The sequence below is a fragment of the Perognathus longimembris genome, chromosome 7 (genome assembly GCF_023159225.1).
Source record: "Perognathus longimembris pacificus isolate PPM17 chromosome 7, ASM2315922v1, whole genome shotgun sequence".
NCBI classification, from domain to species: domain Eukaryota; kingdom Metazoa; phylum Chordata; class Mammalia; order Rodentia; family Heteromyidae; genus Perognathus; species Perognathus longimembris.
This window is the reverse complement of record NC_063167.1, coordinates 16454425-16480217: the sequence shown is the minus strand read 5'-3', so window position 1 is coordinate 16480217 and position 25793 is coordinate 16454425. Positions and strand designations below refer to the sequence as shown.

Here is a 25793-nt window from a genome sequence, read left to right as displayed (position 1 = left end):
AACTCTTAAAAACAAAAGTTTTATTACAAGCGGGAACAAGGAATACTGGCTTAAATAAAAGGCAAATGGGATCCCCCTTCTCCAGCCCGTTTCCTCTCCTCCTCCCGGGGTGGCACGCAGCATGCAGGGCCCGGGCCCACGGCGTGGAGCTGTGTCTCCTCCTGCTTCACTTCCCCAGGCCGGGGACCATTCTCTAGCTACCCGGAAAGACCACAGGGCCCAGAGGAGGGAGGAGGCACTTCCTCGGTCACTTCTGTTCCTTCCTTCCTCCCCGGGGATGGAAGTCTCCAACAGGCAGAAACTCCTGATCTGGCAGCAGGTCCCCAGGGAGGGCTCTGAGGGGGTGTGGCTTGCAGGGTGGCAGCCACGCCCCAGAGCCATCACCCACCCTTCACACCGGGAGCCCAGCCTGTCTCGGCAGGCCCCAGCTGGAAGCCTCTGGCAACAGGGTGGGGTGTCCGGCCGGTCCCCAGCCACGGACTGTCTAAAGTCCACGAGGGAAAGGAAGAGGGCGGGGCTGAGCTCCTAGGCCTCCATCGTCCCTGTGGTTCCGGCTGCTCCAGAACCCAAGGAGGCTGGGGGGAAAAGACAGCCCAGGGGAGGGGGGAAGCCAGTCACGTCTGTGCAAGGGCACACATGGGCACATGCACATGCTGTGTGCACACACACGCACACCACACACACACTCACTCATACACAACCAGAAGATCTCTTGTAAGAGACTTACTAAACCCAACTAGCCTTCTGCTGGCCCTGCACCTGGCCCTACACAGACAGCAACTGGCTGACTTCTTCCATTACAAAAAAGACTATGTAGAAAAGAGGTCTATAAAATTGTGCAAAATACCCAGCAGTGATAAACCCGTTTCAAGTATTGCTGGCGTGAACAGAGCCTGCCCATCCCCAGCACAGACTGGGGAGAGATGGGGCGGCAGTGGGGTCCAGGGCAACGGGGACCCCTAGGGAGCCTCCACGGGTAGCGGGGTGGGGTGGGGGTCTAGGCCTTTTTCCCTACTACGTGGGCTGGGATCCACAGGGGCTGAGACTCTGGGTGGCTGGCTGGTCCAGCTTCCTGACTCAGTTGATTCCCCCGCCTCCACAATGGAACGCCAGCTCTTTTCCTATTGGCCAACTTCACACAACCCCCCCACCCCAATCCATCAAAAAGCCCAAAAGAAAGAACAATGATCATCACAGAGAGCGCAGGGACCCCTAAACCAAAGCAGCTGCCTAGGCCCCAGCTCCTGTGGCCTGTGGTCCGGTGCTCTCCTCCGCTGGGAGGCCTCCGGCTGGCTCGGGTACAGGCAGGGACTTCCCACGTCCCCTTGGTGGCCTCCAGAGGTTCTGGCTCTCCTGTCACTGATCAGCTGGGGGACCCTTAGGGCCCAAGGCTGTGGGAACCTGGGTTTGGGCAGCAGATGGTACAGCCACGGAACAGTTCAGGGAAAGCCACGCAGGGTGGGAGATGAATAGGAACAGATTGGTGTCGTTGGCAGCTCTGCTTCCCTCGGGTGGATGGGGAGGGTCCCAGCAGGTGCGTGTGGAGGGGACACAGGCCAGCAGGTGGCAAGGACTGAGCTGCGGTCAGGGGTGGCCTCCTACCATGCTGGCATCGGGCTTGGCTCCACAGGCCGGGTCGTCACTTCTGACAGGCGAAGGGAACACAGCGTCTGACTGCACAAAGCCCCTCCGGTCGATCAGGCTTCCGAGACACAAGCACGAGACACACGAGGGCTGTGCCCAATGCAAAGCTCCAGGCCAGGGGCCCTGTGGGGGGCCCCGCTGGCTCCTGGCCAGGAGAGAACCTAGTCCTAGAAAAGCTGAGGGAAGGGAAGCGGCTCTCTATCCAGGGCTCAAGACCTTAGCTTCTGGAAAGCCCTTCCCTGTCTTCTGGGCACGTGGCTTTTGCCAACCTAATTTATTCATTGTTAGTTCTAAATGACCCAGCTTTCTGGCTGCCAAGAGCCAGGTGGCGGGTAAGGGGGTAAGCAAGGATGGACAGGCAGTGGGGAGACATTTACTGTCCATCCCCCTGCCCCAGACAAAAGACGACTGTGTGGGACACACTGTCTCAGCAGTGTCCACAGCCACTGCACTTCTGTTCTGGAGCACTGGCGCCCCCTGGTGTCGGGATGGCAGGAAGCTTCTAGAAGGTATGAACTACCAAACTTCTGCCAGGAGAGGGTGGACACCCCACCTAGTGCTTCCAGAAAGGCATCACTCAAGGATGGCTACAACTGTCGGTGTGGTCAGTCACAATACTTCACGGGAGTATTTTATGCTTGTTTTCTACACCAAGCACATGCGATTAAAAATGGCGACCTTCCACAGAAGGAGTCATTATCAGGGCCGTATGGGCAGAGGATGCTGGTGGGGGGGGTGGAGGCCTGCTGTGGTCCAGAGCCTCCTTGGGGGTGGGGGGTCATCCACAGTGACCTCCCGGCTCACCTGGGAGGTAGGGGGCCACAGAGCACAGCACAGCAGTTGGTGATAATACTTTTATGGCTGTAGGGGTTGACAGAGGCCTCACCGCCCCTCTTGCTGGACCATGAGCCTTTGATCTGCAAAGCAGGAAGAAACGCTGAGTTACTTCATTTATTTTAACTATTTTGCCAGTGCTGAGGTGTGAACTTAGGGCCTCAAGTTTTCTTGGCTTACTTGGACTGGCACTCTACACTCGAACCACTCTACAACTGGGCTGTGTGTGAGTGCACGCGCGTGCGTGTGCACGTGTGCTAGTCCTGGGGGCTAGGCGCTGTCCCTGAGGATTTTTGTTTTGCCAGTCCTGTGGCTTGGACCCAAGGCTAGCACTTGAGCCACAGCCGCCTTTTTCTGTGCTGAGGAATCGAACCCAGGGCTTCATGCATGCTAGGCAAGCACTCTACCGCTAAGCCACCCTCCCAGCCTCTCCCTGAGGATATTTTTGCTCAAGGCTAGCACTCTATCACTTGAACCACACAGTTCCATTTCTAGCTTCTTTGGTGATTATTTGGAGATGAGAGTCTCATGGGTTTTCCTGCCCAAGCTGGTTTCAAACGGCAATCCTCAGATCTCAGCTTCCTGAGTAGCTAAGATTACTGGCGTGAGACAACAGGGCCTGGCATTTTCTTTAAAAATGTGGTACAGATCAAATCCAGGGCCTGTGCATGCTAAGCACCAAGTTCACAGTCCACCCCTCCTTCTGCACTGCGGGGTGCACTGTTGCTGTGCTGCACCCCTAGCCGCCTCCTGTTGCTTCTCTCTTCTGGGAGGGGAGCTGAGAGGCTAGGGATGACTGGCCGGTTCCAAAGCCCTGCTGGGTGGACGGATGGAAGAAACGTGTCTTCAACATGCATTCTCCAAAGATGTCGAGGATGGCTGGATGTAGGGGGACCCTAACAGAGATCAGCAGGCTCCAAAACAGGGCAGAAGAAAAAACCAAAGAGGACTCTCCAAAGGAAGGCTTGGGTTAAGGTTGGAGGCATGGTTCAGATGGTAGAGCACTAACCAAAGAACAAAGAGCTCAGATGCTGAGTTCAAGTCTTAGTCTCAGACCAAAAAAAAACAAAAAAACATTAGTTTGTGGGTCAACTGCCCTCTGCTGGCTAGCCAGGTAGGAGAGAAGGCAATATTAAAAACAGGACTTGGGGCTGGGAATGTGGCTTAGTGGTAGAGTGCTTGCCTAGAATGCATGAAGCCCTGGGTTCGATTCCTCAGTACCACATAACCAGGAAAAGCTGGAGGTGGCGCTGTGGCTCAAGTGGCAGAGTGCTAGCCTTGAACATAGAGAGGCTCAGGGACAGTGCCCAGGCACTGAGTTCAAGCCCCAGGACTGGCAAAAAAAAAAAAAAAAGACATAGGACTTGGACAGAGCTGGCTGTGAACCCTGGCCCTGCCATTCACTTGGTTACGTGATCCTGGACAGATCATGTGTCTAAATCCACTCCTCTTTTTTTTTTTTTCTTTCTTTTTTTTTTTTTGGCCAGTCCTGGGCCATGAACTCAGGGCCTGAGCACTGTCCCTGGCTTCTTTTTGCTCAAGGCTAGCACTCTGCCACTTGAGCCACAGCGCCGCTTCTGGCCATTTTCTGTATATGTGGTGCTGAGGAATTGAACCCAGGGCCTCATGTATACGAGGCAAGCACTCTTGCCACTAGGCCATATTCCCAGCCCTAAATCCATTCCTCATTTGACAAACAGGGAGAATAAGAATTCTCAGATAGTGGGCTGGGGATATGGCCTAGTGGCAAGAGTGCTTGCCTCGTATACATGAGGCCCTGGGTTCAATTCCCCAGCACCACACATACAGAAAATGGCCAGAAGTGGCGTTGTGGCTCAAGTGGCAGAGTGCTAGCCTTGAGCAAAAAGAAGCCAGGGACAGTGCTCAGGCCCTGAGTCCAAGGCCCAGGACTGGGGAAAAAAAAAAAAGAATTCTCAGCATAGACGGAACAGGAGATGAAGAATTTCCCGCTCCATCTTAGTTCTGTGAGTCAGCAGTTGAAGTGCTGAGCAGTGTGGGAGTCAAGTCCCACTTGACTATAACCCAGAAGTTTGTACACTTGCTAGGCCTTATACCCATCTTTGCTTAAGCTCTGGGAATATCCTGCACAGTCAGCATCCAGGAAACAAACCCTCAGACACAATGGCTGATGTCATTTCTGCTCGTACCAATCCCAGGCACACGATACCATGTCATGTGTGCTGAATTTTGTTTCCCTGGGTGAGAGGCTGAAGTTATAGAATTTCTTGTTTGGAGGGGTGAGGGGGGTGGAGGGGAGTTTGTTGTGGGGCTTGAACCCGGGGCCTGGGTGCTGTCCCTGAGCTCTATTGCTCAAGGACAACGCAAAACACTTTGAGCCACAACATGACTTCCGATTTTCTGGTGGTTAATTGAAGATAAGAGTCCCATGGGGACTTTTCTCTCCAGGCTGGCTTCGAACCGCAAACCTCAGATCTCAGCCTGCTGAGCAGCTAGGACTACAGGCGTGAGCCACCCGAGCTGAGCTATGGAATGTATTTTCTGATGGATGATGGGGATGGGAACTGTGGGTGCTCAGTCAGTGGGGTGCTCCCTAGAGCCTTCTGTCTTAGCTCTCAGTGAGGATGCCTCTGGGAGCCCTGGTCACAGCTTTGCTGCCTACAGGAAGGGCGTTGTGACTTCAAGCTGCCCTGGCTCTGCCCCTTCTCAGCTCTGTGCCTGCGGGCCCCAAAGCTCAGCCATCGGTGGGCACTGCTGCTCTTTTTTTTTTTTTTTTTGGCCAGTCCTGGGCCTTGGACTCAGAGCCTGAGCACTGTCCCTGGCTTCTTCCCGCTCAAGGCTAGCACTCTGCCACTTGAGCCACAGCGCCGCTTCTGGCCATTTTCTGTATATGTGGTGCTGGGGAATCAAACCTAGGGCCTCGTGTATCCGAGGCAGGCACTCTTGCCACTAGGCTATATCCCCAGCCCGGCACTGCTGCTCTTGTGCTTCCGGCTTGGCAACAGGCGCCGGGGATGATGGGAACAGAAAGAAGTGGCAGTGGTGCTGGCGTGGAATTTTGAGAAGAGCAACGTGGGGGGCTTGGGAGCCTGTGCTGAGGGGCTGCAGCCCGCGGGGACCCGGAAACCTGGCCGAGCACACGGGCGGGCTCAACCGCACCTGGTCTCCCCAAGTCCCCTCAGCCCACCTGGCCTCACTTACATCTTCGTTAGTGGTCAGGTTCGAGGCGACGAGGTAAGTGTGAAACCCTGAGAGGCCCAGGATGGACCAGATGGAGAAGAAGCAGATCACCAGCTCCAGCACGGTGGCGCAGTCAAGGACGGACAGCGAGCGGAGGGCAGGGACCCAGGCCGGCCCTTCTCACCCATCCTTCCCTAGGGACATCTCTCAGGACACTGACAAAATGGGAGGGGCTTCCTGTTGGGCCACTCATCAGCAGGACCAGCCCCCCGGAACAAGGTCAGATCAGAGAGACGGAAGGCAGAGGGGGGCGAGGACACAGTGTGGGGCAGGGAGCACGGCATCTCGCGTGGCACCCCACTAGCAGACAAAGGATATCTCGCCGGCGTCTCCTTCAAAGCAGAGAGGAAGTTGCTTCTCTGAGAGCCTGGGGAGGAAGAAGCGGGAGAGGACACAGGTCAGAGGGGCGGCGAGCCTCGCCCCTTGGCCTAGGGGGGCCTGCTGGCCAGCCCCTCCCCCACCCCCGCCCTGCCTCAACTCACGCAGCGTCAGGTGGGTGACCACGCAGGCGAAGATGAAGGCGGTGAGGAAGGAGAGGGAGAGGATGAACGCGTAGAAGAAGCGGTAGTTGCGTCTCCCCACACAGTTGCCCACCCAGGGGCAGTGGTGGTCAAACCGCTCTGGAAAGGGAAAGGAGGGGCAGGTGAGTGCTGGTCTGGTCTGTGGCCAGCACAGGTGGTTAGCGGCCGGGGTGGCTGGGGCTCCCCCCTCCACACTGATCTCATCCAGGGGCCCCACCCTTCTCTGTCTATTGTGCACGGGGCCCCACCCACCCGCTGACACCCTCGCCTCTCTCTCTGCTCAACAGTACTGTCTTCTTCACATCCCAGCCTTAAAAAGCCGTAGGCCCCAGACTGGGCGGGGGCGTCCAGTTAGCTGCCCTGGGTCTCCCTGTGTGCAGTGCTCCCTTCATGTCTATTTGCATATTTACAATGGTTGGATTGGCCCCGTCCCCTGCTTGGTGATAGGCCCTGAGAGGCAGGGGATAGCTGCACAGCCGGCTGACTCCCTGCTCCAAAGACCCACAAAAGCACTTGTTGTCTGGCCACATGCCAGGAGCCAGGGCCCTGTCCCTCGAGCGAGGACTGAGGCCCGGGGAAGCCTGTGCCGCTGCTATGTAGATCACAGCCAGGGCACGGCTGGGCTCAACCACACCCCGGCGGGTGAGCAGAGTTCCTGTGGGAATGTGGGTCACAGCCAGGGTGAGTGACCTTGCAGGAGGTGGGTGGGGCAGACTCTTGGGAGTGAGTGTGGCCCCCTGAGTCACCCACTGAGCGGCCGTGCTCTGTCATGGGTGTTCCCCGCTGCTGTCTTGCGCAGGGTGTGCTGAGCTGGCACGATGAGGTCACTGCCTGGGAACCGTGCGCTGTCACCATGGCTCAGCACACCTGGGGCCTCACACAGCATCTCTTACGACACCCTCCCGGGGGACCACCCTGGCGCTCTGTGGGAGCCCTGTGGCCTCTGGGGAGCAGGGCGAGGGGACAAACACAGCACCAGCTTCGGGTCCTGGTTCTGTCCTCCCCACTCCACCAGCTCGATTCTCAACCCTCCCCATTCCTAGGAACCAGACCAAAGTCCGCAGCCCAGCCTGCCCCGGGTCACGGGATGGCAAGCCGTTCTCGGGAACACGGGCCTGAGGACCAGGCTCAGCACCAGAGTTGGAGGCCTCTCTGTGTTCACGGTACACGCGAGCTAGGGGAAGGGCGGGACCGACGGCCCGATCCAGGATGCAGCCAAGATGCCATCTGCCCACCCGGTCAGGGGCGATGTGGGTGAAGCAGACTTCTGCCCGGCCCTGGCTACTTTACCTCCTGTCCATCTTGTCCCCCACGTGGCCTTCTGTCCCCAGGACTGTCTCTCGTGGGTCCTTGCGGCTCCCACTCACCTACACAGTTGTCACAGACGCTGCAGTGGGAGGTCCGTGGCGGCCGGAACATCTTGCAGGTGAAGCAGTATTTGAGCTTCACCAGCTGCCCATTGATCAGCACCTCTCGTGTCCGAGGCGGTGGCCGGTATGTGGAACTGCCTGTGTTGTCTGCGCGTGGAAAGAAGGAAAGGTGAGGAGGGCCCAAGGCAGCTCAGGACCAAGTGGAGGCGTACACAGCCCTGACCCACTGTAGTGACATATATTACTTGGGGTTGGAGGTGTGATTCAGGTGGCACAACACCAGCCAGTGAGTAAAAGCATTAGATACCAAGTTCGGGTTCCAGTGTTGGCAACAAAAAAGAAAAATGAAGAAGAGCTACAACCAGGTACTGAGGCCTCCTGTATGCCGGGCCTGTGCTCCACTTGAGCTCAAGCACCCCAAAGTCTACCCTCAGGCTTCTTAGGCCACAGAAGACCCAAGGCCCCAGAGCAGTGGCTCCTTCCTACACAGAAGTCTGGGTGATGTCCCCAGCCTGGCCACTGGCCTCCAGGGATTACTAAGAGCGTGCCAACCCCTAGCAGCAGGGCCAGAAAATCAGTGGAGCAAACACAGCCCACTCATTCTCACACTGCTAACCGCCAGACAGACTTCCCGTCCGTTCTTTCTCCATAACCTTGACTATGACGTGGAACTAAGCCCCTGAGCATTTCCTCTTCAAAACAGGAAGCATGCTAAAAGGAAGGTGGTTTCAAGGCCAGCAAACAGGCTGGAAACCTGCTTTTGTCATTGGGCTCTGTGTGTGTGTGTGTGTGTGTGTGTGTGTGTGTGTGTGTGTGTGTGCGTGCGTGTGTGTGTGTGTGTGTGAAATGAACAACTTTAAGCACATTTTCTCTCTTTCAAACAGGACTCCGTGCTTTGAGGCAAGTGCTGTACTGTTCAACTACACTGGCAGCCCTAAGACAAACTTCTCCTTTGGCAGTTCAAGGCCCTCCGTTGGTTTCTAATCTCCCTTCTCAGCTAACCCTTCCTCCCCCCCCCATTCTTCCCCCAACAAGTCTTCCTGCCCCTGCCCTCACTAAGACCCTTTCCTCCCTGCTCACCCTGACTCGATCCCAGCATAGACTCCGGCAGTGCCAGTGGCACCTCACTCGCTGTAGCGCTGCAGAGCTCAGGAACAGGGACAGACATGTGCTAAGCACCTCCTGGTGGCTGTCTGCACAACAGCACTGGGTTTGAATCCTGGGAAGTTTCACACTCAATACTTGGGGAACTCCTTTCACCTCTCTGAGCCTCAGAGGGGACCATCCAACCTCACAGGTTCATGGTGAGGGCTGAGTAGTGGTGTCCTAGGGACAGCCCTGGGCTCAGAGCTAGACTCAGGAGCCTGTGAACACTTCAAGCTGTGCTACACCAGAGAGCAGCAAATCCCGCACCCCCACCCCTCAGCCCCAGCTCCTGCTGCCTGCCCTCTGCTGACTGACAGGCTGGACACAGCTTTAGACCTAGCTATGAATTTTCCAACCATTTACTGAACATTTGGGTCAGATTACTTACTTCTCTGAACATTCATTTGCTAAAAAACAAAACAAAACAAAAAACCAAAAGCCAGGCATGTTAGCTCATGCCTGTAATCCTAGCTACTCAGGAGGCTGAGATCTGAGAATCATGGCTCAAAGTCAGCCCGGGCAGGAAAGTCTGTGACACTCTTATCTCCACTTCACCACCAAAAAGCTCGAATGGGAGCTGGGGTTCAACTGGTAGAGCACTAGCCTTGAGCAAAAGAGCTCAGGGACAGCCAGGCCCGGAGTTCAAGCTCCAGGAGCAGTACAAAAACAGAGCACGGACCAAAATCAATCCATCTGAGAGTGTTGGTAGGAGTTAGGAATATGCCAGATGGGCTTAGACAAATGTCTAGAATCTAGTAAGAACTTATTAAAAATTGATTACTGCTGGGCTGGGGATATAGCCTAGTGGCCAGAGTGCCTGCCTCGGATACACGAGGCCCTAGGTTCGATTCCCCAGCACCACATATACAGAAAACGGCCAGAAGCGGCGCTGTGGCTCAAGTGGCAGAGTGCTAGCCTTGAGCGGGAAGAAGCCAGGGACAGTGCTCAGGCCCTGAGTCCAAGGCCCAGGACTGGCCAAAAAAATAAAAATTTAAAAAAAAATTGATTACTGCTAATCTGAAATGTTTGGGACTAAAAGTGCTTCGGATTTCAGATTTTTTTTGTGATTTTGGAATATTTACGCATTTATACATAATAATACACGTCAAGGACAGATTCCAAGACTAAACATGAAATTCATTTATATTTCCTTTTTTTTCCCCCCGGTAGTTGGCTATGGGGCTTGAACTCTGGGTCTGGGCACTGTTCCTGAGCTCTTGAGCTCAAGGCTAGCACTCTACCACTTTGAGCCACAGTGCTACTCCTGGTTTTCTGGTAGTTTATTGGAGATAAGAGTCTCACAGACTTTCTTGCTCAGGCTGACTTTGAACCATAATCCTCGCATCTCAGCCTCCTGAGTAGCTAGGATTACAGGTAAATGTGGAATTTTCTGCTTGTTGTTTCATGTTTAAAACTCACAAAGTTTTGGATTGTGGGGGCTAGTGGGATGGCTCAAATGGTAGAGAGCCTGCCTAGCAAGTGTGAGGCCCTGAGTTCAATCTCCAGTACAGCTACCAGAAAGAGAAAAAAAAAAAAAGTTTTGGATTCTGGAACATTTCAGATAGGGTTACCCAGACTGTAATTATGAGCTATTACTATTCCTGATGTGCTCAGTTATGAAGCCTTCAGAGCTCAACAGCCTTCCCCCCGCCCCCCCGCCCCGAGGAAGGGGCAACCACAGACCCTCTTTAGGACTAAGAGAAGTTACTGGAATCTTCGCTGGAGTCCCAAGAGCTCTTACCAGGGCAGATGGGAACCCAAGCCTCTCTCTCAAAGCAGGAAGGGAGCACCTAGCATGGGGCAGCCTCCTCCCATCTAGAACTCTGTGAAAGAGGAAGTGAAGTTCTACCAAGAGCCAGGAGAGGCAGAGAGAGAGGGGTCAGGCCTGAACCAGGGTGCCCCCCAGGTGCTGAGTGGGGGTCACTAGGGTCAAGGAGGATTGGCAGGGCCAGGACTGACCAATCACCACTCCAGACTCACCCCAGAACCCTCCCCAATCTGCTCTTTCCGGCCGTTACTACCAAAGGCAGCTTATTGGCATCTGGAGCAATTACATCGGTCATTTCTTCTTTTTCATTAGTATAAATTAGTTGCACTACACATGTACAAATGCACTTCAATCGACCTCACCTCCTCCACTGGCCATTTCTGACCTGAGGCTTAAATCTCTTAAGCTTGTTATTGCTTTTTTATTTTTAGACAGGGAGTCACTATGGAGCCCAAACCAGCCCCAAACTGCTATGTAGTACAGAATGCTCAGAATCCTCCCGCTGCCCTCTTAAGTGTGTGCTGCCACACCCGGGTAAGCCTTGTACATTAGTCTTCTATTTCTTTTTTTTGCCAGTCCTGGGCCTTGGACTCAGGGCCTGAGCACTGTCCCTGTCTTCTCTTTGCTCAAGGCTAGCACTCTGCCACTTGAGCCACAGCGCCACTTCTGGCCATTTTCTGTATATGTGGTGCTGGGGAATCGAACCCAGGGCTTCAAGTATACGAGGCAAGCGCTCTTGCCACTAGGTCATAGCCCCAGCCCCAGTCTTCTATTTCTTTTCCTTCCTCCCTCCCTCTCGCCTTCCTTCCTTTCTGTTCTCTCTTTCTCCCTTCCTTCCTTCTCTCCCCCTTCCTTCTCTCCCCCCTTCTCTCTCTCTCTCTCTCTCTCTCTCTCTCTCTCTCCTTTCTTTCTCTCATCCATTGTGGGGCTTGAACTCAAGGCCTGGGCTCTGTCCCTGAGCCTCTCTGTGCTCAAGGCTAGTGTTCTACCATTTGAGCCACAGTGCCACTTCTGGGTTTTGTTTGTTTGTTTGTTTGTTTTGCTAGTCGTGGGGCTTGGACTCAGGGCCTGAGCACTATCCCTGGCTTCTTTTTGCTCAAGGCTAGCACTCTGCCACTTGAGCCACAGCACCACTTCTGGCTTTTTCTATATATGTGGTGCTGAGGAATTGAACCCAGGGCTTCATGTATATGAGGCAAACACTCTATCACTAGGCCATATTCCTAGCCCCACTTCTGGTTTTTGAGTGGTTACTTGGAGATAAGAGTCTCACAGGACCTCTTCTGCCTGGGCTAGCTTTGAACTGTGATCCTCAGATCTCAGCCTCCTGAGTAGCTAGGATTACAGATTACAGATGTGAGCCACTAGTGCTCAGCTTTTTTTTTTTGGTACAGGGTCTGAATTCAGGACCTCAAGCTTGGCAGGCCCCCTAACTAAGCCATATCCCCAGTTCTTTCTTTCTTCTCCTCCCCCTGCCCCCATACCAATAGTCCTGGTGTTTGAATCAAGGCCTGGATGTTGTCCCTGAGCCTTTTTGCTCGAGGCTAGTGCTGAACCACTTGAACCACACAGCTCCACATTTGGCTTTTTTTGGTGGTTAACTGGATCTAAGAGTCTCATGGCCTCTCCTGCCAGGGCTGGCTTTGAACTGTGATCTTCAGAGCTAGGATAACAGGCATGAGCCACTGGGGCCCAGCAGGCTTTTAACATTTCAAAGGAGAAACACTATTTTGCAGGTGTAATGACATCCTGCCTTCCCGGACCACAGGAAATACTCTGTGTGGGGCTGGTGGAGGCATGGCACAGCCTCCAGACAAGCAGCAGCTCTGTGACGAGACTTCATCTCCCAAGGCACTGGTTTGCTCCTTCCGTCACATGAGGGCCTACTGTATGCGACACTGTGCAAGGCCTGGGCATCATGGTAGTGCGCAAGTATACAGATGAATCCAAGCTATCTACTCATCCTGGCCCTGTCTGGACTGTTTTCCTCTAAGATCCACTGCAAGGCTGCCCCAGATGGGAAACCAGGGCCTGGGAGGAGGATGTGATGCCCATAAGAAGCGCACATCCTCTTCCAACCAATGGCTGTGTGAGACAGATGAAGAGCCCCACCCCACCTCCTCACCGTGGGGTCTGCTGTGGGTCTCTCTATGCCAGGATAGCTGAATGGCAGGAGCTGTCATTGAAGCCCATTGCTGGTGAGGAAGGCCCCTGGTGCTGGCCATTGGCTCCTTGGACACCCCCTGCCCCCAGGACCTCACACGGGCAGAGCCAAACTCCCAAGCAGAGCAGGCCTAAGAGAGGGGAATCAGGGTCTCTGGCCACCTCAGGATGTAACAGCTCCAGGACTGTGGTCTGCCAGCATCCGGGGCCAGGACTCAAGGGCTAGGATACTGTAATTTCCCACATGACTACGCATTCCGGAGGTTTATGGTGCCCCTGCCACCTCCCTGGTTTAGGGCTAGGCCTAGGGACACCGGGAAAGTGCGACTGGAGGGCACTGGAATGGGGCATGGTCCCGACTCACACCACCACCTCTGATTGGACCAGCCCCATCGCACTGCGAAGCCTGGACAGGCTGCTTGTCAGGATGAGGGCCTAAAGAAGCCTCTGGGAGCCTTAGCTTCTTCAAAAGGGGTCAAAGGAGCATCAATTTTAGCTTAGTGGGAGAGTGCTTGCCTAGCATGCATGAAGCCATGGGTTCGATTCCTCAGAACCTCATAAACAGAAAAAGCTGGAAGTGGCCCTGTGGTTCAAGTGATAGAGTGCTAGCCTTGAGCAAAAGAAGCCCAGGGACAATGCCTAGGCCCTGAGTTTAAGCCCCAGGACTGGCCAAAAAAGGGGGAAATACCAATTTGGTCCTGAGAGATGCCATACTATTGAGGTGTAACCTCCATGAGCTGGTGGCTCATGCCTATAATCCTATCTAGTCAGGAAACTGAGATCTGAAGATTGAGGTTTGAAATCAGTGGAGCAAGAAAATCCATGAGACTCTTATCTCCAATTAACACCAAAAGGTGGAAGTGGAGTTGTCATTGAAGTGGTAGAGCACTAATTCTGAGCAAAAAAGCTCAGGGGCAGTGCCAGGGATCAAGCCCCAGGTCCAACATACACATGTGTACGCGTGCCTGTATACATACACACACACACACATACACACACACACACACACACACACACACACACACAGAGAGGCTGAAATGGAGGTGCTTGCTCAAATGGTAAAGCATTGGGCTGGGGATATAGCCTAGTGGCAAGAGAGCTTGCCTCATATACATGAGGCCCTGGGTTCGATTCCCCAGCACCACATATACAGAAAATGGCCAGAAGTGGCGCTGTGGCTCAAGTGGCAGAGTGCTAGCCTTGAGCAAAAGGAAGCCAGGGACAGTGCTCAGGCCCTGAGTCCAAGCCCCAGGACTGGCCAAAAAAAAAAAAAAAAAAAAAAATCAAATGGTAAAGCACCAATCTTGAGCAAAAAAGGTTAAATAATAGCTCTCAGGCCTTAAGTTCAAACCCGAGTACTGGCATGTGCGTGCGTGTGTGCAAGCGCGCACACACACACACAATTTAACCTATAGCTAACAGCTAGTTAGTAAGTGATATTTATGCCTATATTCGATGGCTCAAGAATGTGGGTTGGATAAGGGAAAGTGAAAGAAGGGATGACATTCTATAGGAGGTATTGTATGCATTACTGACTTTTGGAATTGTAACCCCTTTGTACAACTCCTTAATAATAAAGAAAAGGGGCAAGCCACTGGTAATTTTTTTTTTGTCTTTCACGGGGCTTGAACTTTGGGCCTGGGTGCTGTCTCTGAGCTCTTCAACTCAAGGCGTATGCTCTACCACTTTGAGCCACAGTGCTACTTTTGGTTTTCTGGTGGTTAATTGGAGATAAGAGTCTCATGGACTTTCTGCCCAGGCTGGCTTTGAACAGTGATCCTCCGATCTCAGCCTCCTGGGTAGCTAGGATTATAGGCATGAGCCACCAGCGCCAGCCACACAATTTTTTTTTTTTTTTAATCTCTTCCTTGGCTTTAGAAATGTCTTTTAGGGCTGGGGATATGGCCTAGGGGCAAGAGTGCTTGCCTCCTAAAAATGTCTTTTAACCAATAGACTTTTTTTTGCACTCAAGAGGAATAGTGGGCTGGGGGGAAATGAGACAGGGTCAAGAAAGCAAAAAGATGACAATAAGTGTGCCTCACTGCAGGTGCCTGTAATCCCAGCCCGCAGCAGGCTGAGGCAGGAGGATGTGAGTTCCAGCCCACACAAGGAGACCCTGTCTAAAATACAAACAGAAAGAAGGAGCAATTACCAGGAGGAAGAATGAGGTGGACCTCACCCCCAGGGGAGGAGAGCCTGCAGTGGATGGAGAACTAACAGGACAGGCAAAGACAGAATGGCCTGGACCAACATGGGGATCCCCGGGTCTGGGAGGGAAGCCAAGGGGCGGGGGAGGCTGCAGCAAGGCCACCCCCACAGGGGGTTTCCTGCCCTGACACTAAGCAACACTGAGTCACGTGAGGAGCAGTTCTTCCCTTTTCAAGTGTCCTTCCAGCCTCTGGCTGGAGCCAGTGGAAAGCCTCAGCTTGTTCCACCATCATCCTGTGACACTTCCTGGCCTCACGGTGACTGCTCTCCCCTGGGAACGGTGACTACCAGGAAATCCACCACACTGTGGTTCCTGCTTCTGTGATTATCTTTCTGTTCAGAGCAAGTGAATCTGCCTTGGCACTGATCGGGGTGGCATGCATTTTCCTTTTACAGCGCAGTCATGCATGGCCTAAGGCTAGGGTCAGAGTCTGAGAACCGGGTCAGGATGGCGCTTGCGCAACCCTCCCAGAGTGGAGGAAACAAGCTAAGAGGGTTACCTTGTCATTCGGGCACAGGATCTCATGGGGCTGTAGATGAACTGGCTGTGGACATTTGGTCACTGACCCATGTTATGTGGTGTGCTATTGCACTGACGCTCGGCAGCCACCTCCCGAGGAAGCCACTCCGCATCCTTCCCCTCGTCTCCTTCCCATCGTCTCCCGAGGCCTGACCCAGCCCACAGCCCAGCTCAGGCCTTCCATCCCACGCTGCCCTGCACCGGCAGCCGCCCGAGGCAGCGTGCCAACCTCCTTCCTGTCCCTGGGCTGCCGGCGCCGCGTGCAGAACTCACGCAGATGTGTGGGCCACAGGGCCTCATGGGGCGTCCTCACTGAAGCCTTCCACATCCAGCTTTCCACACAACAACACGTGAAGCAGACGCTGGAGCCCCAGGCCCTCACAGCCAGGCGGAAAGGACAACCCCCTACTGACCGCCCTGCGGCACGGGCAGAGACGGAGGAGACCGTCCGGTGGACGTCCAGAGGACACGGTGCTGCTGCTACCCCCAAAGCAAAGCACAGGGCAGTGCTGCCCCCCCCCAGGCCCAGGCCTGCCTGCTTGGTGTCTGCACTGGCACACCTGGTTCCCAGGGTAACCCTCACGTGGCAGTGTGAAGATTTGTGGGGATCATGGTGGACAGCCCTGGGGTACACTCTCCAACACGAAGATTACTGCTGGCTGTCATTCTTACGCCAGCGGCTCACAGGACGCCAGAGGATTCCGGGCGGCCAGACCTCTGCGGGGCTGAGCCGGACAATAATCCGGCCTCACGATTAGCCCTGACCCGCAGCGGAGGAGAACAAGGTGCCACTGGGCCGCCTCAGCAGCCGGGTGGCCCAGCCAGGTTTAGCAAGGACATTGGACGCACTGGATCAGGAAGGTCAGCGGCCCCTCGAGGGGAAGGAAGCAGCGTGGCTGGCAGAGGAAGGAGACAAAGAACAGAGCCCAGTGAACATCCTCGCCCCGCTGCCCCCGCTGCCACCCTGAGCTGCCCAGAGAATCAAATGATTTCCAGTGATAGATGCTGACATTTCCGGGCCACTAGATCTCTTCAGGGCCTGCTGGGCATTTAAAAGCCTGTGTGAATGCCACCCTCTTAGGGGAAGGAAACCCCCCCCCTCCATGGTGGACAAACACACACGTCACAGCTCAGCAGGAAGGAGCTAGGGTGGAGCCAGTGAGATGAAGGCCCCAACCCAGGAAGGAGCTCACCAGGGGAAAGCGCAAGGCAAGCTGGGAGAAACCGAGGGCTGCCCAGGGGAGGGGGTAGTGGAAGCACCACAGCCCTCCTGCTGTCCTTCCAGCTTTCCCCCACACGTGTACAGACTCCAGTCTCCTCACCATACCATTCTGGCTCATCTCCTAGCAGCCTTCCCTGACCACCCAATCTCAACTAGCCCACACCCCATACCTGCTGTACCCCTCCTGTCCCCATGCCCAGCGCCCTTTGCCAGATGCCCCTTCCTTCTCAGGACACCTGTTTAATTCTCCAGGTTGTTTTTTGTTTGTTTGGTACCAGTATTGGGGCTTGAACTCAAGGCTGGCATTCTAGCATAGCTTCACTTACTGTTTTTTGGTGGTTCATTGGATAGGAGTGTTATGAACTTTCTCCTGCCAGGGTTGGCTTTGATCCTTAGATCTCAGGTTTTTTGGCCAGTCCTAGAGCTTCAACTCAGGGCCTGTCCCTGGCTTCTTTTTGCTCTACCACTTGAGCCACAGCACCACTTCCAGCCTTTTCTGTTTATGTGGTGCTGAGGAATCGAATCCAGGGCTTCACGCATGCTGGGCAAGCACTCTACCACTAAGCCACATTCCTAGCCCAGAACTCAGTTGTTTTTTGTTTTTTTTTTGCCAGTCCTGGGCCTTGGACTCAGGGCCTGAGCACGGTCCCTGGCTTCTTTTTGTTCAGGGCTAGCACTCTGCCACTTGAGCCACAGTGCCACTGCTGGTTGTTTTCTATATATGTGGTGCTGGGGAATCGAACCTAGGGCTTCATGTACACAAGGCGAGCACTCTTGCCACTAGGCCATATTCCCAGCCCCAGAACTCAGTTTCTTGAACAGGTAGCAATGTAGGTGTGAACCACCAAGTAAGTACCTGGCTAAAATTCCCCAGCTCTTGTGTGCTCTCTCTGCTCTCTTAGATATTCCCTTACTCACTTGTTTTCTGCCTTCTCCCTGGGATGCCGCCTCCATGAGGACAGCAATTACTGTCAGTTTGCTTCACTGCTGTCTATCACCGCATTTAGGAAAGTGCCTGCTGTAGCAGAGACTCAGTAACAGTCTGGTGAGTGAATGAATAAGTGTGTATGAATGTTTAAGAGCAGGGTCTCTGGCCAGACTCCCTGGGGTTGTATTCCAACTCTTCCACTTCTTGTGATTTTAGCCCATTCACTTCGTTTCTCCATCCTTTATTTAAGTCAATCAGTAAAGCAAGACAACAGTCTGTACCACACAGGATTATTGGGGAGGGGTCTGTAAGATGGTGTACATACAGAACTTAGAACTGTGCCTGGCCCCCAGAAAGTACTTAGCTCCAGGCTAGCTTCCGAGCCTTTGCTGGCTAGCATTTCTTTCTTTTTCTTTTTTTTTTTTTTTTTTTTTTGGCCAGTCCTGGGCTTGGACTCAGGGCCTGAGCACTGTTCTTGGCTTCTTTTTGCTCAAGGCTACTGCTCTGCTGCTTGAGCCACAGCGCCACTTCTGGCCATTTTCCATATATGTGGTGCTGGGGAATCGAACCCAGGGCTTTATGTATACGAGGCAAGCACTCTTGCCACTAGGCCATATTCCCAGCCCGCTGGCTAGCATTTCTTGCTTACTTATCTGCCCCCTAGTTTATCACCAGTCTCTCTCTACCAGCATCACAGTGTTCGCTCCAGCCTGCCTTGCTCACCCCTGAATCCCTAATTCCTAGTAGAGGGGTGGAAAAGAACATCGGGACATCTGTGGGGTGCCATGGGGAAGCCTGGCTTCCGTCCAGGGCAGAGGCTCACCGATCTGCTTCTCCAGGGCCGCGGCTTCGCACACGGTGGCCCGGGGCAGGATCCCAGGGTCCGTGAAGCTGGTCTGCAGCAGGCAGCTCATGACGAAAAAGAAGAGGATAGCAGCAATGATGGGAATGGCCAGGGTCAGCTTGTGGGCCAGGTAGGGACAACTAGAAGGAGAGAGCAAGACAGATCAGCAAATGCCCCCAGGGCTCTCGTTCTTAGATAGAGCCTTTCCCGGAGGCAGAGGCTCCCCTAGCTCCAGGAAACCAGTCACTCCCTCACGCACTCCAGAGCCAGGATCCTATGCCTCACAGACAGGATCAACACATCCCACACCTCTCCTGGTTCTTTTCTTTTTTTGTGGTACTAGGGCTTGAACTCAGGGTCTCCCATTCGTTCAGCTGGTGCTCTACCACTGGAGCAACACCTTGTTTGTTTGTTTTTTAAATTAATTTATTGTCAAAGTGATGTACAGAGGGGTTACAGTTTCATATGTAAGGCCATGAGTACATTTCTTATCAAACTTGTTACCTCCTCCCTCATTTTTCTCCCCCTCCTCCCCTCCCCAACTTCCTCCACCTCCCCCCAAACTTGGGCTTTTTGTTAGCATTTTAGAGATAGAATCTCTTGGGGCTGGAAATGTGGTCCAGTGGGGAAGAGAGATGTAAACAGAAAAGTGCCACACCGGGTGATGTATGCTCTAAGGGGGGGAGGCTACGGAACAGGCAAGGCTCCGGGAGGGACACAGTACTGAAGCGGAACCCACACAAATGAGTAGAGAAGCCACTCAGGAGGCTGAGATCTGAGAAGTGGGGCTCAAAGCCAGCAGAGGCAGGAACGGCCATGAGACTCTTAATTCTAATTAAACACCAAATAAAGCTGGAAATGGAGTTATGGCTGGAGAGGAAGCGAACTGGCTTTGAACTAAAAAGCTCAGGGACAGCACCCAGACCCTGAGTTCAAGCCCCAGGACCAGTGCACACACACACACACATGCACACGCATTAACTGCTTGTCTGTTGATGTGTTGACTCTCTCTACTAAGGAAAGAACTCCTCTGAAGTATAGCAGCACCTGCTGATTCACCTTACATTCCCAGCACCCAAGACACCCAGTAAATAACAGCTAAACAAATCAACAGTGCTTCTTGCCTGCCACAAGAAATAAAATAACTACCATTTTTTTAGTTTGTAGTGCTGTCACTCAAGCTCAGGGCCTTAGGTATGCTATGTAAATATTCTAACACAGCTGTGATCCTCAGCCCTGATAGCATTATTGATTGATTGGTTGATTGCCAGTTCCAGGGCTTGAACTCTAGGCCTCCAGCTCTCGTTTGGCTTTCTTATTTTGGCTGATGCTTCACCATATGAGCTACACCGCCAGTACAGTATTTTGCTGATAAATTGGAGATGGACTCTCAGACTTTTCTGTTAGGCTGGGTTCAAAATACAGTGCTCCAGGTCTCACCTTCCTGAGTAGCTAGGCTTAGAGGAACTAGCCACTGGTGCCCAACCACTAACAGCTTTGAAGATTTAGTATGTGCCAGATACACACTACACACTGCCCTAATTAATTAGTAAGTTATTAATCATCGCTGAAGAACAGATAGTCTACGCCCTACATAATCTCATCAAATCTTTTTTTTTTTTTGGCCAGTCCTGGGCCTTGGACTCAGGGCCTGAGCACTGTCCCTGGCTTCCTTTTGCTCAAAGCTAGCACTCTGCCACTTGAGCCACAGCGCCACTTCTGGCCGTTTTCTGTATACGTGGTGCTGGGGAATCGAACCCAGGGCCTCATGTATACGAGGCAAGCTCTCTTGCCACTAGGCCATATCCCCAGCCCCTCATCAAATCTTTACTATGATCCCTGAGAAGTTATGCTCCATCCTTTACAGATAAAAGTTTTAAACTAAAGTTCAGAGAAATTAAGAAACCTGCCCAAGGTTGCACAGGTCAGGAATGCTAAGGGATTCGAGCCAGGTCTGACTTTGAGGCCCATGCTACACGCACCACGGCCCTGTACCCTCCTCCCACAAGAAGCTGGAGTCGAGCTGATGGGGTGGGAGAAGCTGCTTGGGAGAAGGCTGGAAGCAGCCAAGGTTCCAAGAACTGACGCAAAAGCAGGAACCAGACCTACAGGCATCTGCACGCTGCTCTCAAGCCTCTCTCACCAGATGTGTGGCCTCCAGAGAGGGCTAAGGCCATGCTCTCTCCACACCGCAGGCCACCCCAAGTACAACCCTCAAATACAATCAGCCGGGTTCTCAATGTCACTTTACAACCAGACTCTTTCAGGGAGATACAGAACACTTGAAATCTAAGACTTAACAAGCCTTTAGGAAACTCCAAGCACTAGTCTCCTGATTTCCCAGAGGGCACCAGGGCCCACAGCCAGATTCCAGGTCAGTGACAGACTGGGGTCTCTGGGCTCTCAGCAAGTGACCTGTCTGCTCATTCACCTCGTTTGCAGAACCAGGCACTGGTTCTAGGCAGGAGTAGAATACCCCACTCTCACGAACAAGGATAGACATGAAACTACCAAATGAGTCTACATATGGTACAGACGGCTGGAGAAAGTGAAGGGAGAGAGAGGGAGAGAGGGAGAGGGAGAGAGAGAGAGAGAGAGAGAGAGAGAGAGAGAGAGAGAGAGAGAGAGAGAGTATTCCAGACAATACAAAGGCCTGGCAGTAGGGCATAGGCCCACAAGAGAGGAGGGGTGTGATACACAACAGGAGACTCAAAGGGAAAAGAAAAAAAAAGGAAGTTGAAGTCAGGTGCTGGTGGCTCACGCCTGTAATCCTAGCTATTCAGTAGGCTGAGATCTGAGGATCATGGTTCAAAGCCAGCCCAAGCAGGAAAATCCATGAGACTCTTATCTCCAATTAATTGTTAGCATTTCCCTAGCCTCAGGTCCTCAGCTCCTCCCACTACCTAACTACTTCCCCTTTACCCCTAGAGACAGAAGCTGCCACTTGGATAAGGTGCAGACGCCATGTAGATCCCTCTCCCGTGGGAACTATGATCCCACTAATAAACCTCCTTATGAACCTTCTCCTGTCTGTGATTATCTCCGCATGGTTCTCTGGGATGGCCGGGACATATCCTTTCATTAATTACCCCAAAAGCTGGAAGTAGAGTTGGGGGTCAAGTGATAGAGCACTACCCTTGAGCAAAGGAACTTGGGGACAGCACCCAGGACCTAAGTTCAAGCCTAGAACTGGCCCCCAAAAAAGGGGGGTTGGGAAACTGAGGCCAGAGGAAGGCCAGTATCAGAGCTCAGGCTCTTTCTGCAATAGGGAGAATGGGAAGAATGAGGGGTGACTTCGAATGAAAGGGGCTCTCTGGAGGCGGTGGGGGAGAGTGGAGCAGAGAAGAAGCTGAGCTCTGATGGGAAGCCAGGGCGGCCACAATCCACTAAACCTCAACGGGAAAAGCACCACCCAGACGCACACTCTTCCCAGAGCGATGGGCGGGTGGGAAGGACAGAGTCCCTCCTCAGGGCTTCCTCCCCGTCCACACTCAGGTGGGCTCTAAGTGGGAATACTTCACTCAGGGAAGGAAGATGAAAGCCAAGCTCCCAGCCAGGCACAGGTGGCTCACGCCTGTAATCCTAGCTACTCAGGAGGCTGAGATCTGAGGATCACAGGTCAAAGCTGGCAGGGGCAGGAAAGTCCGTGAGACTCATCTCCAATTAGTGACCAGAAAACCGGAAGTGGCGCTGTGCCTCAAATGGTAGAGTGGTAGCCTTGAGCTGAAGAGCTCAGAAACAGCAGCCCAGCGTTTCAAGCTCCACAACCGACAAAAACAACAACAAAAAGACAAGCTCCCTGTAGGCCCGGGGACCAGCCCAGTTACCACCCATGAGGGTGGTGAAGCCCTGCTTCTGAAATGACCCCAACTCACACTATAGTGAACTCATACCACAGCAACACAGGGCGCACCACAGACAGCACTACTTCCTTCAGCCTCTGACCACAGCCCTGAGAGCAGCCCCGGCATTCTGCAAAAGGCACAGTGTGGTCATGGGGCCAGGTAGATCTGAAACTCAGAGCAAGGGCCATGCAGGGGACTGGCACCCCAGAGCGCTTGTGAATCACCCCAATCTCTTCATCTAGCCTGATTTAGAAAGGAAAGGCAGCACTTGGTGCAAAGGCAAAAAGAAGAAAGTGACTGACAGGAAATCTTTACCTTGCTTACAGAGGAAACTAGCACTGCAGATACAAAGCCTGGCAGCTGGGAAGGGACTGGGGTAGGGTGTCCTGCGGCAAACTCCCCACGGCGACGGGAGTACTTTTTGGGTGAAGACCACACGTACTAGCAGCCAACATCAAGTGCTAGCTAAAAGCTGGCATGTGTCATCCCGTAACCGGCCTCATGACAACCCAGGGGGGTGAGCATTCTTAAAGGCCCCAATTTACGGCGGAGGAAACTGGGGTTCTGAGAGGTGACTGGCCCGAGGTCACACATCTAGTGTGTGGTTGGGCTGGGACCTGAGCCAGATGTGCTGGCTCCTGAGATGGAGCACTTAAGTGCACTGTATAATAAAGGGAAACCACCACCAGGGCTGGGGAGAGCGAGGAGGGGAAGGCTGGGCCCTCAGAGTGGGTGTGCACGAGTGGGAGCAGAGCGCTTCGCTGGTGGCTCAGGCTGGAGGATGGGGTACAAACCTGCCAGGCACATAGGTGGTTTGGGAAAGCGGGTAAGCACCCACTCTTCTATCCATGAGGCAGATACCACGCGGGCCCATCCTGGGTCACCTGGGAGGTGGAGACACCCCCAAATCTCCAGGAGCCAACGGAGCCTGTCACATGAAGGCACCCTGCACAGCCAGAGGGGGGCTCCCGGAAAGCAGCCCGGAGGCAAGGGGCCAGGGAACTGCAGAAACTGAGCAAAGTGCTGGAGAGAGGGGGGGAGGTCTCAGAGGCCCCCCGAAGCTGCTGGAAGAGAAGGATGTCTGGGGCTGGAGGGGGCTGAAGGAAGGGCAAAGCGGGGGTCCGAGGGGAGCAAGGACCGCCGGGGAGCCCAGGGGACGGGCAGGAGATCCACGAGGGGGTGGCACACAGGCAAAGCAAGCCGATACTTCCGAGTTGCCTGGGAATCCTGGCAAGGGAAGAGGCCGGGGTGAGGGGGCGCGGAGCCGGCGCGGGGATGGAGGGGGGCGGGCGCGCGGACGTGGGCAGCGGCAGGGCCGGGCGGAGGCGAGGCCGGAGGGCCGGAGAGGGGCGCGGGGCACGGGGCGCGGGGCCGGAACTCACTCGAAGACGAAGAAGAGGACGGTGGTGCTGAGGATGAGCAGCAGCGTGAGCGCGAAGACGCCGCCGTGGCCGGCCAGCATAAGGCGGCCGCCGCAGTAGAAGCGGTTGCGGCCCGGGAACACCTCCCACTTGCGCCGGGGGCGGCGGCCTAGGCTCCCGCCGGCGCTCCAGCGGGGCCCCGCGGGCGCGGAGGGGCGCGGGCCCCGAGCCCGGGCCGGGGGGCGCGGCGGGGCCGGGGCGGCGCGCCCCGGGGGAGGCGGGCGGCGGGGCGGCCCCGGGGCTGATCTGCTGGTACTCGCAGTCCTTCATGCGGCCGGCCGCGGGCCTCGCCTCCGCGCCCCGCGGGCCGGCCGGACGCCTGCCTCCGGGGCCGGGGCCGGGGCCGGGGCCGGGACCGGGCCGAGCTGCGGCGGAGGCGGCGCGCGCGGCGCCGGCGGCCTCGCTCCCTCGCTCCCTCCCTCTCTCGCTCGCTCCCTCGCCGGCTGGGGGCGGCCCCGCCCGGCCCCGCGCCGGGCCTCCCGCCGCAGCGCCCCCTCCGCCGGGGCCCGGGATGGCGCCGCGCGAAGTCGCCGCGGGGACCCGGCCGAGCGCGCCCGGGAGCGGCCTGGAGCCCCCGCTCGTGCGGGGCGCCCGCGGACGGCCACGCGGGAAGTCCAGGCGGGCCCGGGCCCAGCCCCGGCCGCGCTCCGAAGGCCCCAGGCGCGGGGACACAATCTGTCTTCCAAGGGCCGAGTGCGGGCGGCACAGGCCGCGGGTTCCACCCCCCCACCCCCCCCACCCCCCGCGCGCCCTCCGGGCCCCGCGCCCCAGCCGCACTCACCCGGCCGCCTAGGCGTCCCCGAAGGCGGGAGTCGCCCGCAGGACCAAGGTTTCCAGGAATCCCCGGAGGCCTTGGCGCGTGCCTCGCCTGTGGAACAAAGTACACGTCGACCACAACCTGATCTCCCCGGGTCCCGCCGGGTGTGGAGCCTGCGCCTGGAGCCTCGCAAGGCCGGGGTCCCCCAGGCTGTGTTCTCATCAGAAGCCCCAAAGCCCCAGTGGGGATGAGTCACCTGGGGCTCCAGACCTGAGGATCATGGTTCAAAACCAGCCCGGGCAGAAAGGGCCCTGGAGCCCTTAAGTCCAGTTAATCAGCAAGCATCCCAAGTGGACGTGTGGCTCAAGTGGCAGAGTGCTAGCCTTGAGCAAGAGAAGCCAGGGACAGTGCTCAGGCTCTGAGTTCAAGCCCCAGGACTGGCAAAAAAAAAAAAGAAAAAAGTTTTTTTGTACTATAGCTGGGTTCCTGGACTTTTGCTCTCTATAGTAGGCCTTTTTATCAAATTATACCTGCAGTTTCTAGAGACCATCACAATTCTTAATATGGAAGCTTCATATGTACAATGAAGCTCACAAGGGAAATCTCTAGGCCCAGACTGCTAAAACACAAGTCTTTTGTTTTTGTTTGTTTGGTGGTGTTGGGCGTCAAAACCAGAACCTTGTGTGCTAGACAAGCATTTTGCCACTGAGCTTTACCCTCAGTCCTGTCAGTTTTATGTAACTTATTACATGACAGACAGAAATAATATGTCATCTTTGCTCTACTTTATTTTGTTTTATTGTGCTATTGCTGGAGCCACTTCTGGCTTGTTGCTAGCTAATGTGATTCAAGAGTCTTATGGACTTTTCTGCTTGAGCTGGCTTTGTACCATGATCCTCAGATCTCAGACCTCTTAGTAGCTAGGCTAATAACTGTGAACCACAGGTGCCTGGCTTGCTGTATTTTATGGCTAGAAGCAAGTCGCTGGGTACCATGGGTGCACAAGAGGAAGGAAGGATCACACAGAGGTGGGAATACTAGGAGACACAAATCTTTGGGAGTTTTTCCTAGGATTTGTCCATGGAGCCAGTTACTGGAAAACTTGAGAAAAGATATAGGGAAAGAGAGAGCCAGGGACTCATTTTGAAGAGACTAGTCAAGGAAGTAATACACAAAGGAGAAGCTAACGAGGCAAGCATCACTAATTGGTATACATACCAAAGACTGCCCAGCCACGCCCTTGGTGCCCAAGGCTCTGGATTTGATGTGCCCCACCTCAGAGTCAGCCACGTGGTGACCTCCCTCCCTTTTGCTCTTCAGCTGTGAAATAAAGTCACAAGACTGGTTCTCTGCCCCACCAAAAAAAATAAAAGGTTTCCAGCA

The 25793-nt window shown here is 54.6% G+C and overlaps 1 protein-coding gene across 1 annotated transcript; it reads right to left on the bottom strand.

Moving 5' to 3' along the window:
• On the bottom strand, positions 1–23988 carry Zdhhc18 (zinc finger DHHC-type palmitoyltransferase 18). Its single transcript, XM_048350598.1, is given in 9 exon segments — positions 1–1702; positions 2449–2561; positions 5659–5761; positions 6016–6064; positions 6180–6317; positions 7586–7735; positions 18367–18527; positions 23615–23809; positions 23811–23988. Coding segments are annotated over 9 exon segments (1140 nt in total). The 5' UTR covers positions 23924–23988; the 3' UTR covers positions 1–1584.
• Between the last annotated feature and the right edge of the window lie 1805 nt (positions 23989–25793).